General features: G+C 52.5%; 4 protein-coding genes across 4 annotated transcripts; 2 read left to right on the top strand and 2 right to left on the bottom strand.

The window, feature by feature from the left end:
• Window positions 1-1,247: 1,247 nt before the first annotated feature.
• Window positions 1,248-2,939, bottom strand: PG986_010955 (uncharacterized protein; the record flags this gene model as incomplete). Its single annotated transcript, XM_066847177.1, has 1 exon — window positions 1,248-2,939. The coding sequence occupies one exon, from the start codon at window positions 2,937-2,939 to the stop codon at window positions 1,248-1,250; it is 1,692 nt and encodes a 563-aa protein (XP_066696668.1).
• A 2,067-nt stretch (window positions 2,940-5,006) lies between these two features.
• PG986_010956 (V-type proton ATPase subunit E) lies at window positions 5,007-5,922 on the top strand (the record flags this gene model as incomplete). Its single annotated transcript, XM_066847178.1, has 3 exons — window positions 5,007-5,075; window positions 5,137-5,687; window positions 5,772-5,922. The coding sequence occupies exons 1-3, from the start codon at window positions 5,043-5,045 to the stop codon at window positions 5,920-5,922; spliced, it is 735 nt and encodes a 244-aa protein (XP_066696669.1). The 5' UTR covers window positions 5,007-5,042.
• Window positions 5,923-6,391: 469 nt separating this feature from the next.
• PG986_010957 (uncharacterized protein) lies at window positions 6,392-8,490 on the bottom strand (the record flags this gene model as incomplete). Its single annotated transcript, XM_066847179.1, has 3 exons — window positions 6,392-7,159; window positions 7,215-8,180; window positions 8,293-8,490. The coding sequence occupies 3 exons, from the start codon at window positions 8,488-8,490 to the stop codon at window positions 6,392-6,394; spliced, it is 1,932 nt and encodes a 643-aa protein (XP_066696670.1).
• Window positions 8,491-13,082: 4,592 nt separating this feature from the next.
• PG986_010958 (uncharacterized protein) lies at window positions 13,083-17,825 on the top strand (the record flags this gene model as incomplete). Its single annotated transcript, XM_066847180.1, has 3 exons — window positions 13,083-13,565; window positions 13,629-16,813; window positions 16,877-17,825. The coding sequence occupies 3 exons, from the start codon at window positions 13,083-13,085 to the stop codon at window positions 17,823-17,825; spliced, it is 4,617 nt and encodes a 1,538-aa protein (XP_066696671.1).
• Between the last annotated feature and the right edge of the window lie 217 nt (window positions 17,826-18,042).

Consider the following 18,042-nt stretch of genomic DNA (forward strand, 5'->3'; position numbering starts at 1 on the left):
CTAGGGGGTCCTGGTTGGTTAGTGGGCACACGCCAAACAACGTATTACCAATCCAGGATCAGCAGAGAGTGTGTTGATTCTTCCACTTAAGCAACGTCGGGGATAGATGCGCTCGTTGAGGCGATGATGGCACAAGGCATGATGTAGCTCATCTTCCACGATACAAGCCAGCGTCAACTGCACACCATAAGCTTGCAGGCCTATGGAATAAAACAATACCTTGCTTAATACGAAGCCGGAAATACCCAGGTTAGACGACACCGAGTGTCTCTGGAAACCTATCATGTTGCTGCTCTCTATCTGGAGGCCTCATCAACCCCCAAATATCAGAAGGGAAGGAGTCTATAATTGTGATGCGAGAATTATCATGAGCTATACTCTTTATTCACCGGCTACATACATCTACGCTACATACAAACTATTCATTAGCTGCTTCGCGGCCAACGTTAACCCCTCGCCCCTTTTCTTTTCACACCGACCCTCTACCGTTTCCCCAGTGCTCCATCTCAATACACCCATTTACACATACATAGGTTATTCCTTTGCCCTCAGCCTGAGCCTGAGTCTTTCCCTTTAGGTGAAAGCAGTACGAATCAACATGGGTCCGAGCAGTGTTGTCTTCCTCTGTAAGTCCATAAATCTTTCAAGCATTGCTTTGGTCTCTTCAGTCCCTCGTTTCGTCTCGGAAGATAGTCTAGAACGAGATATGTAAATGACTAAGACAGTGGAATGACTTGAAAGTAAACTCAATGCACGGCGTCACACTTACGCGGAAGTGCAGCTTGTATCAGCCTAGTCTTCCGCAGGTACTGCCTGCATGATGGCGCGGGGAAAGTAGGATGAAAAGGAGACGGGGTCGCATGGCGACTCATGTCTTGCGCAAGTGCGTTATGAGAGTGGACAGAAGCAGGGGGTAGGAAGCCATGTAGCGAGCGCCATCCACTCATAAGAAACTCAGACTACTCTCGCTGTACTATATATAGTCTTTTCGTTCGTCGACAGCAGCCCAGGAGCAAAGAGCCGACTTTACAACAGGCATCCAACCCTTCGTTCATGACCGCAACGCTCGGCAAAACGTGCAAATTCTATACGGCATCAATAAACGCTATATGAAAGGAATATGATGGTTTCTTCTCCATTCAGCTCCAGCGCTGATTTCCTATGTAATCCAATAATTGTGTGTTGTACCCCTGAATGCTCCGCCCGACCCTAATCCAAACCCTGCTTTGAAGGTATGCGAACCGAAGCTACCTGCTAGGACCGGCTGGGTCTATGCCACCAATTTGTACGTTTGGTTGCTGTGCCGTCGCACTCCCGACCACCGCTTCTTCGTCATCTTTATACACAACCGCGAGTGGCGGCCGTCGAGTGTCATTGTTGTTGTTCGCACTCGACTCGGCGTGCTCTATAGCACCCTGACTACTAGCGGCTCTGGGCCGGCCCTTGAACCACTTCAGTTTCCAGATCCCGCCCAGCGCTTCCTGAACGTTGGCGGTGCTCTTACTACGGCCCCGCCGCCGGGCGCTGAAGCCGGGGAACCCCGTAGACTTCCGCCTCCGCTTGAATGCTCGCCTCTGGCCGAGCCCGGCCTCCAAGCCCGATGGATCTACACTCGAAAAAGAACCCGCTGAGGCAATGGAAACGTGTCTGCTGGTACCGCCACCCCCGAGCAACGAAGTGGTTTCGTCTACGCCAGTCGGTAATGTCACGGAGCGCCGCGCACTTCTTGGCGAGCTTGGGTATGCCCCTTGATCTTCGAGCTCATCCCATATGTCGGCACGGTTCGTCCAACGTGTTATGGGCCCGAGGCCGGCCGTTAATGGTGTTGTCTCCGCCGCCGTCGCTGGGCCAAAGGTGTTGTAGGTGGCGGGAACCGCTTCGTTCTCGTCGCCGCTGAAGGCATCGGAATCAAGTAGGGATTCTTCTTCGCCCTCCGTGTCCTCGACAAGGCCAAGCCCAGGCGCCAAGGTGCCTTGCCCGACACCAGCAGGCGAATGTTGCTCGTCGCTGAGACGCCAGGAGAGTGCGAGCACCCCCGAGAGTAGGATGGCAGTACCGAGGGTGATAAGACCGCCTTGCAGCGGTGTGATAAGGCTGGTTTGGTCGAAGTAAATCAGACCGTCTAGGATAGCGATGATGTTGTAAATGCAAAAGACAAAGGGATATAAAACCGAGGTTGAAATAAGCTTTAAACCTCGATGAAGGTAGTACAGCTGGCTCAGGGCCAGGGTGATTAGACCCAGCACAATCATCCAAGACTGCCAGTATACAAACTGGTTGTCGCCGTCCGATATAGTTCGTAGGATGAGTTCGACGGCAGACTTCGCGAAAAGCAGTGAATGGGCAGATAGGATGCCACTTATACATCCGTAGGCGAGTCCTCGCGCAAATCGAAACCGTGCGTTGTGCGACAGGCTGGTCAAGTAGCCGATACCATCAACAGCAACAGCAATACAGACGACCAGCACGAGCTGAAACGACATCCAGAGTATAAACTGCCACCGGCCCATGAGAGCCATCAGCTCTTTCAGGCTATGCGCCGGGGAGGGAATAGCGCCAAAGATTCCTATCAGCACGGCGCCCGCAGAAACCAGCAACGTACCCCACAGACTCCATCTCGTGAACGGTTCGCTCAAGATTATCGTGGCGCATATCGAGTTGAAGACGAGACCGGCTGCTTGTAACGTCGATAGTACGGGTAGTGGCAACGTCGATATCTGAATGCTACTTCCTAGGATATTGGAGATGACGAACATGCCCATGCCCAGCTGCCATCGGCGCCTCCGGTGCGGCGGCCGGCGAACATCGTGCGGTCCCTTCTCGTCCTCGAGGATGTGCGATTTGCGCTGCAGGGTCAGCCCGAGCGACTGGACACTCGTCGAGATGAGGCCGACTATGACTCCTATCTGTAGGACGCAGAGATGCGAGTTAGAGGCCATGGTTCTTGTCTTGAGCTGGAGGTGGGCGCTTGGAAACCTACCGCAATGCTCCCCCCGGGAGACAAACCGCCTAGCGACCCCATTGCAGCAGTATATGGTCGGACTTCTTAGGTCATCTGGCGAAGGTCGCAGATGAAAAGCAAGCACGGCCTCGCATCGAGGTGATGATATCGTCGGCAGTCGGACAAACTGGTAGTCGTTGTTCGTGGTTGTCGCAACCTCGACGTGTTTTCTCTTCAGCGCGCCGTTCGGGTCGAGGTAATTGCAGGGGGGGAGGGTGTTCCTGCTTTAATGCAATCGAGGGGTATCGCGCTTTGTCGCACAACGTCGGTCAGGTAGCGTATGCAGTAACGAATGTTGTAGTTCAAGACAAAAGAGCAATCAAATGATGATGGGTGACGAGTGACGGTGTGGACGATGACGCCGCAGCTGGACCGGGGTCCTACCCAAAATGGCGGCGTGGGATGGCCTGTCTCTCGAACGGTGGTGGTAGTGGTGGTGGTGGTGGTTGTTTGGGGCGGTACCTAAGTTGCCAAGCCAGCACCTATTTTTGGTAGGGTTCTCAACAACTTCCCAGGTACCTAATCTTCCAAGATCATGGGGAAGCAGAAGGCTGGATGGCAAATGCCGGGTCTAGCAGAGGGAGGAAACGGGCATCTGGAACGGAAATGCTGCAGTGGTTTCTAAACAGCAAGGCTCCGAAAGTACAATAAATAACCTGCGACAAAGGTGTCTCTTAGGGTGTAGCGATGCAAGTATTTGATGGGGGCAGGTGGACGGACGGCTGGAAGTGTCCTGACTTGGTGGCATGGGGATGGGTCTGTCGTCTCCTTCTTCTTTTCCACTCCGGCATTGATTGGAGCCCTGGGCTTCCAATAACCAAGCGCTATGCCCCAATACCTCCCCGGCTGCAATTGCCAGCGATCAGAGATTAATAAAAGCTTGGTGCTTGGGGTGTTCGGGGATGATACTCGTTCATGTCACCAGCGCTGTTGTAACGGGGGGTCCACATGGACCAACATTCCAGCCAAGCAGAAACAAAGCACTTTATTAACGAATCAAGCGACAGGGCTTCTGGACAAGGCTTCTGGACAGGGCGACATATGGCCATACTAGTTGTAGGTTAATAATGTGTTGCTGCCGATTCGAGTCTTACTTGGGCTGACTCTGTTGGATACCTTCGGCTTGGGTAGGTAGGCACATGTTCAATCATCAGTGTGTCTCTCTCAATCTATCCACGCTGAGACAGCGGATGACGAGAGTCGATGGAGAAGGTAACCTACACCTGCATATGCTGCTTTGGGTACTCTAGGGAAACACAAACACGATCCTTCTTCAACACAGCCGCCGTCAAGGGGATATCTTTGGCAGCATAGCATGGGAAAGACGCCCGTGAAAATACGCCAGTCTCCGCGCTGATAGGTCGAACGTAGTTCTATTTCGACTTACATACATATGTTTATAAGTGGTATATCTGTCCGATTTTACTTAGTTCTTCGAGAATAGGGATAAATGCAACCTATAGAGTTGTTATACACAGGACTTGACTGAAATGCTTTCGTCAAATCTGGATTCGCCGGGCTAACAGCCAGTCCTGCTTTGATAGGCGAGGTAAAGCAGCAGCTGACGGCTGACTAGCAGTCCGAGGTGCTGGTGAGGTCTGGGCAGTGACGCTATTGGCAATCCGAGCTTGGGCAGTTTGGGCCTGCAACCTGCAGGTTGCAACCTGGTACGGCGGCCAGCTCCAAGCTACCTTGACTACCAAGCCAAAGTACCAAGGCCCGTGTTTGTACATGCTAACCACCTCCAGGCGGCGGCACTGAACTCGGACCCACCCCTGTAACGGAACATCCAACCTACGACAACTACATACGCCATATCCTCCTCCAAAACTCCATAGCCGATTTCGAGACAATAGCTCCCCCGAGGCAAGCTACCTTGAGCTGTATATTATTCTTCCACTCGACAATTTGCGTGAGCAGGTCTTCCGCCTAGCTTACTGCATCCTACCCTTTCCCTCGTTGTAATTCGTCACTTGCCTTCTGCAGCTATACAACCTGTAACCTCCCCCGAAGTCCCTCATCCAACCCGAAAGCCGTCAAGATGGCGCAAGTCCACGGCATGTCCGACGACCAGGTAAGCCAGCACCCAGCCGAAGGCTGACAAGATTGCCATGTGATCATGTTACTTCAGAAAGACTGACTCGGGCGCTGATTTGCACTCCCGCAACCAGGTCGGCCAGGAGCTCCGCAAGATGACGGCCTTCATCAAACAGGAGGCCTACGAGAAGGCACGTGAGATCGAGATCAAGGCGAACGAGGAGTTCTCCATCGAGAAGTCGAAGCTGGTGCGCGAGGAGACGGACGCCATCGACGCGACCTACGCCAAGAAGTTCAAGCAGGCCTCGCTCTCGCAGCAAATCACGCGCTCCACCGTCGCCAACAAGACCCGCCTCAAGGTCCTCGGCGCCCGCCAGGAGCTGCTCGACGACATCTTCGACAACGCCCTCAAGCAGCTGCCCCAGGTCGACGCCGTCAAAGGCGAAGCCAAGTACAAGGAGGTCCTCAAGAACCTCCTCCTCGAGGGCCTCTACGCCCTCGTCGAGCCCGACGTCCAGGCCCGCGCCCGCCCCAAGGACTACAGCGTCCTCCAGAAGGCCATCGAGGCCGCCCAGAAGGAGTACAAGGACAAGACAGGCAAGGACGTCAAGGTCACCATCGACAAGGCGGATTCTCTGCCTGATGAGAGGTGAGTGATATATTACCCTCTTCCCTGCCCGCCTATCTTAGAGGAATGAGAAGAACGGTAACTGACAATCCATCACGAGTATAGTGCGGGAGGCTTGATTATTGTTGGTGGCAAAGGAAAGATTACTATTAACAACACATTTGAGGAACGTTTGCAATTATTGCAGACTGCTGCCCTTCCTGCTGTGAGGAAGACGCTGTTTGGCCCGAACCCCAACCGCAAGTTCTTCGACTAAGCTAGCAAAACCGAGGCTTGATAAGCTTCTGAATATATCACTACTAAACTGCACGTCGCGCCAAGCTGGTATTGTGGAAGAGGTAGGGGGTAACTGCGCATGTACAGAGTATAGCAAAGGAGGCAGAATAAGAGTGTCCAAGGGGGCGGGAGAATGTATGTTTGGCATGCGATCAATCGAGCTGCTTTTGTTTCCATGCTCCGACAGGTAGGAGAGATAAAACCGCGTTCTTGTCTGTCAGTTTAGCTAGCTTGGTGCGTTCTGCTCCGCCTGGTAGCAATGGCGGAAGGCTTCATACATCGTTAGCATCAAGCAGTGTTCTGCATATAGCCTTGTGGGAAGCCCCTATGTGACCTTGAACTGTAAAAGAACTTCGGTAAACAATAAGCGAAACCACCCCTCGACATATGGCATATCATTACACAATGCGTTGGTACTGGCCCCCTTCTTCTCATCTCCGCCTCCTATTTCAAACATCGCTGTCGTCATTGGCATCAACGTCCTTTTTCTTCTGAAGGGCCCATTTCTTCATGAACTCCCTCTGTTTGGGCTTCCCAGCGTCTTCGTCCCTCTTGGTGTGGCCGATCAAGTCGTCGATGATGCTGGTCTTGGGCGGTGGCCGCGTGCGCACTGTATGCGCCAGCCGCTTGCCAACCGTATCGATGGCCGCCTTAACCTCCTTGCGCGATACGAGGCTGTTGTCGCTGATGGTGTCATGTATGATCTTGAGTTTCCGGGTTAGGATATCTATGAACTTGTCAAAGTCGCCGGCCGAGGTGTCTATGGGGCTGCTGCTGCTGCTGTTGCTGCGTGGCTGCGAGACGGTAAGCCTACCGCCAGCGAGGGTAGCAGAAGACGGCAAGATCTGGTTCGGCATCCTTGACGGAGTGGCAGGCATGGCGGGCGTGGAACACTGAGTGACGTTGGGGCTGCGTAAGAATAACCCGTCGTCTATCACCATATTCAGCAGCTTGACATTGGCTTGGAGTTCTTCGTAGTCCGTCTCGTGTGTTACGATAAATTCAGGCGCATCTAGGCGTGCCAGAATGTCTTTCCGCGTCAGCGCATCGTCCGGATGTGAGGAACTTAGGCCAGGTTGCCGGAACAGAGCTGCAGCTGCGAGCCGACGACGGAGCTCGCATAATCTGGGTGTGGAGGGAGGAAGGAGGGATATTGCGATCTGACGCTGTGATGTCTTTTCCACGCCGCCATGGAGATATAAGCATATTTGGCTGCACTAAGAAGCTGTTAACACTTTTACGAAGATGAGTTGACGAACGATCTTGACTTACGTAACTATTCCATTGCTCTCCTGTTCCAGGCAGTGCTGACACAAGAGCTTCGATTGTTGAGAAATGATCGATACGTATCCGAATATCTCTGCTGACGATAGGATCGAGGCTCATGCGTATCAGGATTTGGATAGCACCTATCATACTGTCAGGGGCCAAGTTTGGTGCCATTCGTTCCAGTAGCTTCAAGAACGTAGATATCGGAGACCAATTTCTTTCTCCGTACGGCTGCTCCAAGCCGGGTGACGAGTGCCACTGGCTGTTCTCGTCAGGAAATTTGCGGCTCCCAATGCTCTCCAGTATCTGTTGAAGGCGTTTGACATCGACGAGTCGACGCGTATTCTCCCGACAAAGCGCTATCAGGTTGCAGTACTGCATACGTAGCTGCATGTTCTTCTCTAAACAAACCTCGTCTAAGACCCACTGATACAACTCTGGCGGCAACTCCTTCCCCTTGGATGCTAGAGCAGTTGGCAGGCCACGAACGAAAGTCTCCTCCCGAGTTGATGTATCAGCAAGAAAGCTCCATTGCTTCTTCGCCGCCAGTCTAGGGAACGACGTCCGGCGAACATCGCGAGAGGGTGCCTCGAATTCAAAGAAGTAGTAGTGCGGTTGGGAAGCATCCCCAGTGGTCCGGTTCATAGCTCTGACCAGTTTGTCGCCTTTGGACCCTTCCTCATCGCCGTGGAGAAGCTCCTTGGCCGCTTCCCGCACGTTTGTAGGATGAGGCTTATCTTCACCCTTGGGCCCTTCATTCACCCTCCTGGTGGCGTCATCTTGCTTGAGAAGAGCCTCGGCCCTCCTGGCACTCTCATCTGCGGCATCATCTTCCCGTGCATGCTTGAGCAGAGCCTTGAGGTCGTACTTGTGCTTCTGGGGCTGCGTCTGCACGACAGGGGCTGCGCGAGAGTTAGCAGATGCGACCCGCTTGGCTTTTGGTGCTGTAGAGGGCAAGGGGGGCTTGGCCTGGCTTCCGTTGGCGTGCCGCAATCTCAGACAGAGACTCGAGAGAGTCGTCCGAGTCGCCCGAGTCCTCGTCGTCGGAGCCTCGGATTACGTCATCACGGCTAAGAGGTACTTTGGTCCGGGCTCGCTGGGGCGTAATGGGCGAGGACGGGACATTTGGGGAGGATGGAATATTTGGGGAGGACGAAGTGGGCTGCATCGGCACCGCATTTGGTCTGGGTGGTGCAATGGTTTCTGATTTGGTAGTGGGTGTAGCGCCGCCAGAAGGGGTTTTGGCGAAGAAACCACGGATATCTCTACTTGGCTTCATTCTGCTAGGTTGTTCGGGCGGATATCGTGCCCTTTTCGTCTCGTGCTCACCACCAACCAGGTTGAGGCAAATGATTGAAGGTGGACAGACAGACGCGCGTGGGGCTAATCACTATCGCGACTTCTCGTGTTCATTGACTACGAAAGTCACATGATGGTGGCGGTCGACTGCCAATAAACCTCCTCAATTCCCAAGTAAACTCTATTATCCATTTACGGACGTTGTTCAATCTGCTCCTCGTTGATTTATTTGTATTCAACCGTTTTTATAAATTGAATATATTGGGGGTTGAGTTCGATTTGCCGTCTGGATTTGCGGTACGGTAGGTAGTAACCTCGATTGGATTTCAAACATGACCTAGGGAGAGTTCCAGGTACATACATGGTTGTCATGATTCTCATACTGTACTACGACGACCCTCTTGCCGCCGAAGCAAAAGTAAGGCGGGCGAAAGAAGCAGTGGGAACAGCCCCTTTCAGTCCATGCACCACCATGCAATGAATGTGTGATGGATGTATCTATCAATCGAAAACTTGGCATTTCGATTCTCCTTCGCCTACAATGAGGGGCGTGCGGTGCGTCGCATACCTACCTAGGCTCCTAAGGACGATGGAAATTATACCCAGCGCTTAAGGTCCCTTGATCACCCTCTTCCCCTGCTACTAACGCAGTGAAGAGTAGTAGGTATGAATGGATATAGGCACAAATAATCAGATCCTCCTGATCCAACCCGCCACTTTCGTTTAGCCGTCTCGCCAGTATGTGGTAGGCAGTTGCCAAGGGGAACGACTCCGGAGTTATTGTACACAGGGAGAAACGTCAATTAAAAAGGGTCCTTGACAAGCGATATTACAAAGATCCGCGAGGGTTCAGCGCGATGCACCAACACACGGCATCTCCCGCGGCACCGCGGCTTGGTCTGTTAGAACTGTATTACAAAGCAGTGCTGTCTGCCAGAACCCAGTTGCGCAGATGGCAGGCGCCCAACGAAACCGATGGAAAGAACGTAAATAGGATACCTAGGGTATATCAAGGGGACCTGTCGCGGTGAAATACCCGTATGTAACAAACATCGGCTGTCTGATCTGAACTTGGGCATTTAATCCATGCCCGGCGCCCAAGATCCATCGGGGTGGCCAGGTAATCCCATGTACCTCCGAGCTGGGTAGGTACCTGTTCGTTCCATCTTCCCGGATCTCCCGTGAAGAGAGAGCATTTTCCCCGTACCTAGCAGAGTCGGCAATCCTTTGGGGCCTTATGTCACGACCCCCATGATGCCATCAGGTTCATCTAGTCTGAGGTAAGGAATTGGTGTGCATAATACTATGGCCGTCCTGGTAAGGTCGAGTACCGTTCAAAAACCGTGCCGTGTCGTTTGTGAGGCTAGGAGGTGCCAAGTTGCCCACGTACGTGTACAACGGAGGATCTAATTTAAGAGATTCCTGCCGAGTGGGACTTGCGCAGAATAGCTAGCTGACGAGAGACCAGAGACGCGATGAGCCACCTCCCACCCACACACACCCCCATGCATGTATGATGTGATCTCCGGGTGCGTTACAGTGGCCGTGCAGTCTGATTCTCCTTCTACGTAAGAGCGCGGCACAGATCACCAACTGCGTGATGACAGAACTCGGCGACGCCTGCCAAGTCGGCTTCCTTTCTGGCGACTTCATCACCCGCTTGACGACTCTTGGTCTTTTCGGCAGCCCGGCAGTGCAGTGCGTACGAAGGAAGATCTTACTGGTAGTAAGTCTTACCTGCAACGGCTTTCTCTCTCTCTCTCGCTCTCTCGCTCTCTCTCTCTTCTGTCTACATCCAGTTGTGGAGTATGCATGTGTGGCCGCGGCATCGCATTTAAAGGACGGCCTTTAGTGAGACCCCGATAGGCCACCCCACTGCATCCGGTTGACGCATACGGCTATATCTAGCACATGAGATGGATACCACACAGTGCCAACTGGACTTGTGCAGGTCACCCACTACGGATCGGGGTTGTGGTTTGGGGACGCGAAGGCGCGATTGGTGTTGGCTTATGCTGTTACACCTGGCTGGAACCCTTCTTTTCTCGTTGCCAGGCCACTTGTATTGAACGTGTTCATTGAGAGGCATTCCTGACCACCATACAAGAAGAGGCTGTGTGTGTATACGGTTACGGATTTGTGCGCAACAGTAAGCAATTTCATCATCATGCATAGGTACTGCCGCGCTCACCAAGACCAGAGCGAGCTTTGAACTGCGGAATGCGGATAACAGATTGCCTCTGATCCAATGCCTGATACCCCAAACATTGTTTCCTTATTAGAATCAGGTACGTGCCTTCGCAGGCTCTGTGCTGGGGAGGATTGGCGGTCTTGGCGCGTCATACCATTGCAGTGCAAGTGCAAGGAGAAATGGCCAGGGCAGGAAAGGATGCAGTCAAACACGAACATCAAGAGCCATGCAAATGCTAGGTTTTGAAAAGAGGTAGCCACATTTGAGACTCTGGCAGGAGAGGCAACGTGTAACAAGCTAGGTTGGACCAAGGAAGAGGCGTGTACAGTTGTCCGATTTAGCTCCTAAGTAAAGCCGATATGCTTTTTGCATTTTCCGAGTTCAGGGCGAAAATAACACAACCCCCTTCTGTCTCTGGTTGAGCCGGCTGCCTACCCAGGTATGTACCGAACTAGATGACGATTAATAAAGCAAAATGCCCCTTGCATTCAATCTTCTATTGCCCAGTCAGCTCGTAGACGAACTTGAGAGTAGCAGCTGTCAATAATTACAGTATCGTGTATCGTACCGGCATCTAGATAATGCCATTCGGGCTGTTGGGGACATGTTGTCATGGATGGACCATCTGGGTTCGGGTTTAAGTGACCCAAAAGACCCCGACCGGATCCAGAAAAGATGCTTGGATCCCGAGGGAAGCAAGGAGCCCCGAGTCCAGGTTGGATGTGTCGCACGTACCCATCAAGTCGGTCCTCATCAATGAAATATATCGATTGACGGAAAATGCTCTTGTTAAATCTATGAGACTGGTAGCACATCAATTGAAGTAACGCGGCAGCGGAAGGGGCAAGGGGGTGTTTGGATGACCTGAACTGCGCCCTGTACCTCTCTCACTCACCTTGCTTACTTGCGTGCTTACCAAGCTGCTAAGGTCGTTGGGAGAGAAGGAAAATAGGGACACCTAATCTAATACAAGGATATGTATCTAAGGTACTGTGAGATCCGGGTGGGCTGGCTTCGCGCGGTTTGTGTTCAGCCCCGAAACTAGTCGTCCTTCTTACAGATGGAAGAAGGAAAAGGAATTCATGTCAGCAGCCAGTCAGAATCATGCCAGAGCCTGTCGGCGCTGTGCTCGCTCGGCCCAAGTCAGAAGAAAATGGGATACCTACACGTACAGATGGGCACAAGAGCGAGCGAGCGCATTGATTCTGACAGCAATCAATACCTGACAAGGCTCGTGCCAGGGAGCTCCCGGTCGCGATGGTATCCATCCATCCTGCGATCTTCTCTCTTGGCCAGGCCAGGCCAGGCCAGGAACCGTAGAGTGGAAACATGCAGCGAATGAATCAGGTAAAAGGTGCTAATATACAATACACAGCACAATTGCCAGGCAAGCCAGGTAACCCTTCAATGTTATGAAGACGACTGACTTCGCGCTGATCACAGTGACAAATGGGGCATCGGATCAAGCACATACTGTACGAGCGGACCCAGGTATGTCGGCCTCTCTGCTAGAACCAAGCACCCCAAGCCTTTGCAATGCAGTATTCCCGCAGTGCATGCCAACCGCTAATCAGTTCGGGCTGCTAGAGGTCAGCGCAACTGATCGCCTAGGTCTAGTGTCAAGGGGGGGGTGCGTTCTCCTCCCTGACTCTGCTACCAGGCTCCTCAGGCGCGCAGGGTAGGTAGGTTAGGTACCGTAGGTGGGTGGTAGCCTGGTAGGTACCGGCTGGAAACTCGCTCGCTCCCTCGCTCTCCGCCTATTCAATTGGGTTGCGCTGAAGGATAAGCAGGCTTTCTTCCAGCAGTTTGTTCGGACAAAGCAAGTACTTGTTCATGTCCATACCACGCCTGGTTTTCTACCCAAGGTCCCACCATAACCCCCCCGGGCCATCCGACCAGAACATTAGTGATCCTACCCTCGAAAAACGAAGGCTCCAGTTTACCTTATTCCCAAGTCCCCAATCCAATTGTCGCCGTTTCCCCCCTTCCAAACCGATCTTGTCCCTTTTCCACACAACAAACCGCCTCTCCAACCCACCGTCGCTACAGAACGGAGTTTGCAAACACGCAGATTTCGGCTCTCAAATGGTATCTACTGTCTAGACAGCATTAACCCTTTTCCGGCGTTATTCCCCGGCCGCAAAAAGGGAGACGCACGAGCGAATTGTCAGCGACGTCGTGACTTCGGATGGGCTGTCTGTTGTGGCTCTAGCAAGCTCTCCGTCATCCGGTTCTGTCCCCGCCAATCCAGCGCTTGTACGCACACCCAAACAACAACACCGAATCACCAGCTGGAGCGAGGATTTTGAGAGTCGAGGCCACAGAGGCCACTCTGGCGGAACACTTCGAGTTTGTCGGGCGCCGCCCGTAATACTCACAACATGGCGAAAGGTGGCGATGGCGCCAATGGCAAGTCCAAGGGTGACAAGGGTGACAAAGGAGACGAGATCACGCCTAATCGGTCCAGATGGGCTACCAGGAAGTTGACGGTCAAGAGCGGCGGAACGAAGCGAATATCGATAATAGACCGGATACATAAGCGAACGACTTCGACAGAAAAGAAAAGGCAATCCGGGACGAGCCAGGGATCTCGGCTGGAAAGCGTCAACGAGCCTGACGAGGAAATCGACCAGGACGATGCACACAGCGCAACCTCGAGCGCCGATGACGAAGGCAGAACTCTGTTCTTCAATCAGCCCTTGCCAGGCGAATTCAAAGACGAGACGGGACTTCCAAAGCAAACATACACGAGAAACAAGATCCGGACTGCCAAATATACACCGCTCTCATTTATTCCCAAGAACTTGTGGTTCCAGTTTCACAACATCGCTAATATCTTCTTCCTGTTCTTGGTTATCTTAGTGGTAAGTCCCGGTAGTGTGTCGTGGTTAACTGGAAGCTGTCATAATAACTTGGCTTCTATCTAGATCTTCCCCATATTCGGAGGCACCAACCCTGGACTGAACGCTGTACCTTTGATTGTCATCATCGCCGTTACCGCAATCAAGGATGCCATCGAAGACTATCGCAGAACGGTCCTTGACAATGAACTCAACAATGCTCCGGTGCACCGACTCGTCGGCTGGGAAAATGTCAACGTTGCAGCTGATCAGGTATCTACTTGGCGCAAGATCAAGAAGGCATCCAGCAAGTTCTTCGGCGCAATATGGCATGCTATCGAAGCATTATGGAAGAAGAATCCCAAGGAGAGTGCCATGCGTGGCATTGCAGACCCCCGCCCGTCTGTTGATACCCATGTCACAGGGCCCAGAGAATCCATGGCTATCTCGCCTAGCACGCACCGCACCTCGTTCTTGTCTGCCCGGGAGGACATCCAGATGACACCGGTTCCTTCACCTCTCGCTTCGCCTAATACCCTACCCGTCCCCGATGCCAATCGATCTTCGGCTATGTCCTTCAACTCAAACGAAGCAGAGGCATTGGAGCGAGTAAAAGGCGACCTCATCAACCACAGGTTGCCTACCAACGGCGGCGGTCGTTTCCACAGAGATGCTTGGAAGAGTATTCAGGTCGGAGATTTTGTCCGTCTGTACAATGATGACGAGATTCCTGCTGATATCATTGTCTTGTCAACATCTGACTCTGACGGAGCATGCTACGTGGAAACCAAGAATTTGGATGGCGAGACCAATTTGAAGGTGCGCCAGGCGCTTCGATGCGGACGCTCACTGAAGCACGCCCGAGACTGCGAAAGAGCCCAATTCAGCATTGAAAGCGAACCCCCGCAGCCGAACTTGTATAAATACAACGGTGCGATCAAGTGGCAGCAGGAAGTCAATGGCCATGAACGAGATATGTCGGAGCCCATCTCGATCGACAATATGTTGCTCCGAGGCTGCAATCTTCGAAACACTGAATGGGTCCTCGGTGTCGTTGTGTTTACTGGACATGATACGAAGATCATGATGAATGCTGGAGTAACGCCCAGTAAGCGTGCTCGAATCGCTCGGGAGCTCAACTTCAACGTCATTTGCAACTTCGCCATCCTCTTGGTCATGTGCCTAATTTCTGCCTTTGTCAACGGCGTTGCTTGGGGTAAAAGCGATGCCTCTTTGGCCTGGTTTGACAACGGGTCTATCGGTGGCACGCCTGGGCTGACCGGATTCATTACGTTCTGGGCCGCAGTCATCGTCTTCCAGAACCTGGTGCCTATTTCGCTTTACATTAGTTTGGAAATCGTTAGAACGCTCCAGGCAGTCTTCATCTATAACGATGTCGGTATGTATTACGACGTGATCGATCAGCCTTGCGTCCCGAAGTCCTGGAATATATCGGACGACGTTGGCCAGATTGAGTACATCTTCTCTGACAAGACCGGCACCTTGACTCAAAACGTCATGGAGTTCAAGAAGGCAACAATCAATGGCCAACCCTACGGAGAAGCATACACCGAAGCGCAAGCTGGTATGCAGAAACGCTTGGGTGTCGACGTGGAGAAGGAGGCTGCGAAAGCCAAGAAGGAGATCGCCGAAGGCAAGATTCAAGCCATTGCAGGACTTCGCAAGATCCACAATAACCCATACCTTCATGAGGAGGATGTCACATTCATTGCACCCGATTTTGTCGAAGATCTTGCGGGGGTTTCCGGTCCGGAACAGCAGGCGGCAAACGAGCATTTCATGCTTGTCCTAGCTTTATGCCACACGGTCATCGCCGAGCGCGTACCAGGCGACCCCCCAAAGATGCTGTTCAAAGCACAGTCGCCTGATGAGGCAGCTCTGGTAGCCACGGCGAGAGATATGGGGTTCACGGTCCTCGGCTCCACGGCGGATGGCATCAAGCTGAACGTCATGGGTGAAGAGAGGGAATACTCGATCCTCAACACAATCGAGTTCAACTCGAGTCGAAAGCGAATGAGTGCGATTGTGAAGATGCCGGATGGACGTATCATCTTGTTCTGCAAAGGTGCAGATAGCGTCATTTATTCCCGTCTCAAGCGAGGAGAGCAACAAGAACTCCGAAAAACGACTGCTGAACATCTTGAGATGTTTGCAAGAGAGGGTTTGCGTACACTGTGTCTCGCGCAGCGTGTTCTGTCGGAGCCTGAGTACCTCGCATGGCGGAAAGAACACGACAAGGCCGCCACTGCGTTGCAGGACAGAGAAGAGAAGCTTGAGGAGGTTGCCGACAAGATTGAGCGAGAATTCGACTTGATCGGCGGTACTGCCATCGAAGACCGTCTGCAAGACGGAGTACCTGACACCATCGCTCTCTTGGGCGAAGCCGGTGTCAAACTCTGGGTCTTGACAGGCGACAAAGTCGAAACCGCCATAAACATTGGTTTCTCATGCAACCTTCTCAACAATGATATGGAGCTTGTCCATCTGAAAATTCCGGAAGACGAGACTGGTGCCATCACCGAAGCAGAATTTTTGCAAACGGCAGAGGCAGAGCTGGACAAGAATCTGAAGACCTTTGGTATCACAGGTAGTGATGAGGATCTTGCCGCCGCAAGGAAAGACCACCGCGCGCCTGCTCCTACGCATGCCCTCATCATCGACGGGTTCACGCTGCGATGGGTACTTCACGAGACTTTGATGCAGAAGTTCCTACTTCTATGCAAGCAGTGCAAATCGGTCCTCTGCTGCCGTGTTAGTCCTGCCCAAAAGGCTGCGGTCGTTAGCATGGTTAAGTCTGGCTTGGACGTCATGACCCTTTCCGTCGGCGACGGTGCCAACGATGTGGCCATGATCCAAGAAGCCGACGTGGGTGTTGGTATCGCTGGTGTGGAGGGTCGCCAGGCGGTCATGAGCTCGGATTATGCCATCGGCCAGTTCCGCTTCCTCCAGCGTTTGGTCCTAGTACACGGTCGATGGTCGTACAGACGTCTTGCTGAGACCATCTCCAATTTCTTCTACAAGAATATGGTGTGGACCTTTGCAATTTTCTGGTACCAGTGCTTCACGGACTTCGACATCACATATCTCTTTGATTACACGTACATTCTGATGTTCAACCTGTTCTTTACTTCGGTGCCCGTTATTCTTATGGGTGTTCTGGACCAAGATGTGTCCGATGCTGTTTCACTCGCTGTCCCCCAGCTTTACCGCCGGGGTATCGAGCGTATGGAGTGGACCCAAACCAAGTTCTGGTAAGTGACGAATAATCGAAGTTTGAACGTCACCGTATCCAACTGACTGTTTACTTCCCCTAGGCTATACATGGTCGATGGCATTTACCAAAGTGTCATGGTGTTCTTCATACCCTACCTCACCATCATCAACTCCACAACTGTTACTGACAACGGACTGGATTTGGCCGACCGCCTTCGACTCGGGACTTACATCGCCCACCCCGCCGTTCTGACCATCAACATGTACATCCTCATTAACACCTACCGATGGGACTGGATCATGTTGCTTTGCGTTTGTCTTAGCGACTTGTTTATCTTCTTCTGGACTGCTATATACACTTCGGGAGTCTGGTCTGTTTTCTTTTACCAAGCAGCCGGTCAAGTCTACTCGCAAGCGACCTTTTGGGCGGTCTTTTTCATTACCCCCGTCATCTGCTTGTTCCCTCGATACGCGGTCAAGGCCATACAGAAGGTATACTTCCCGTATGACGTTGACATCATTCGAGAGCAAGCAACTATGGGGATGTTTAAGCATCTCGACCATCAAGATGACGCAGCCGAACCCGAAAAGTCCGGCTCGTCTCACTCGTCCGATTCAACCATCAAGCGGGGCCACGAAGCTATGCCAAGTGTCGACGAAGACCGACGGCCTATCTACCCGCCTACAGTCCACTCGACTGCGACACACAATGCTCGCAGCCACAACGGCAGCGATGGCACAAATTACACACGGCATTCTCAAGCGTCGATGGAGATCAACATCCGCCCGTCCTTGGACCGGGTGAGGCCATCGTATGACCGCATGCGGGCTTCGATGGATCGCGTGCGGCCAAGCTACGAAGCAACCAATGAGTTCACCTCCGCAGCCATGCTTGGCCGGTATGAATCGACACAGTCGACCGGCCCCTCTCCGGAGCCTGGACAAGAGACCGGCATAGTAGGCCGGATAAGGAAACGAACAAGAGGCAAATCGTTTAAGTCCCCGTTTGCCTTCCATCACAAGGACAATAACATCCAGGAACATGAATAAAGGATGTCTTGTCCCTTAAGCCAATTAACTTACGCCTCAATGATCTTGTATGAGGTCTACGACAGTCAAAACCTCTTGACGACCTTACTTATTCTTTTACTATCCATTCCTACATCGAAAACGAGTGCCCGATTACATAATGTCTTCTGGGGCCATTACTAGTCTTCGTTGTTTTTCTTATCTTTTTTGGCATTGGCGTTTCAAGGGCATTGGGCAC

This window comes from Apiospora aurea, assembly GCF_038362705.1.
Source record: "Apiospora aurea strain CBS 24483 chromosome Unknown utg000007l_segment0_segment0, whole genome shotgun sequence".
NCBI classification, from domain to species: Eukaryota; Fungi; Ascomycota; class Sordariomycetes; order Amphisphaeriales; family Apiosporaceae; genus Apiospora; species Apiospora aurea.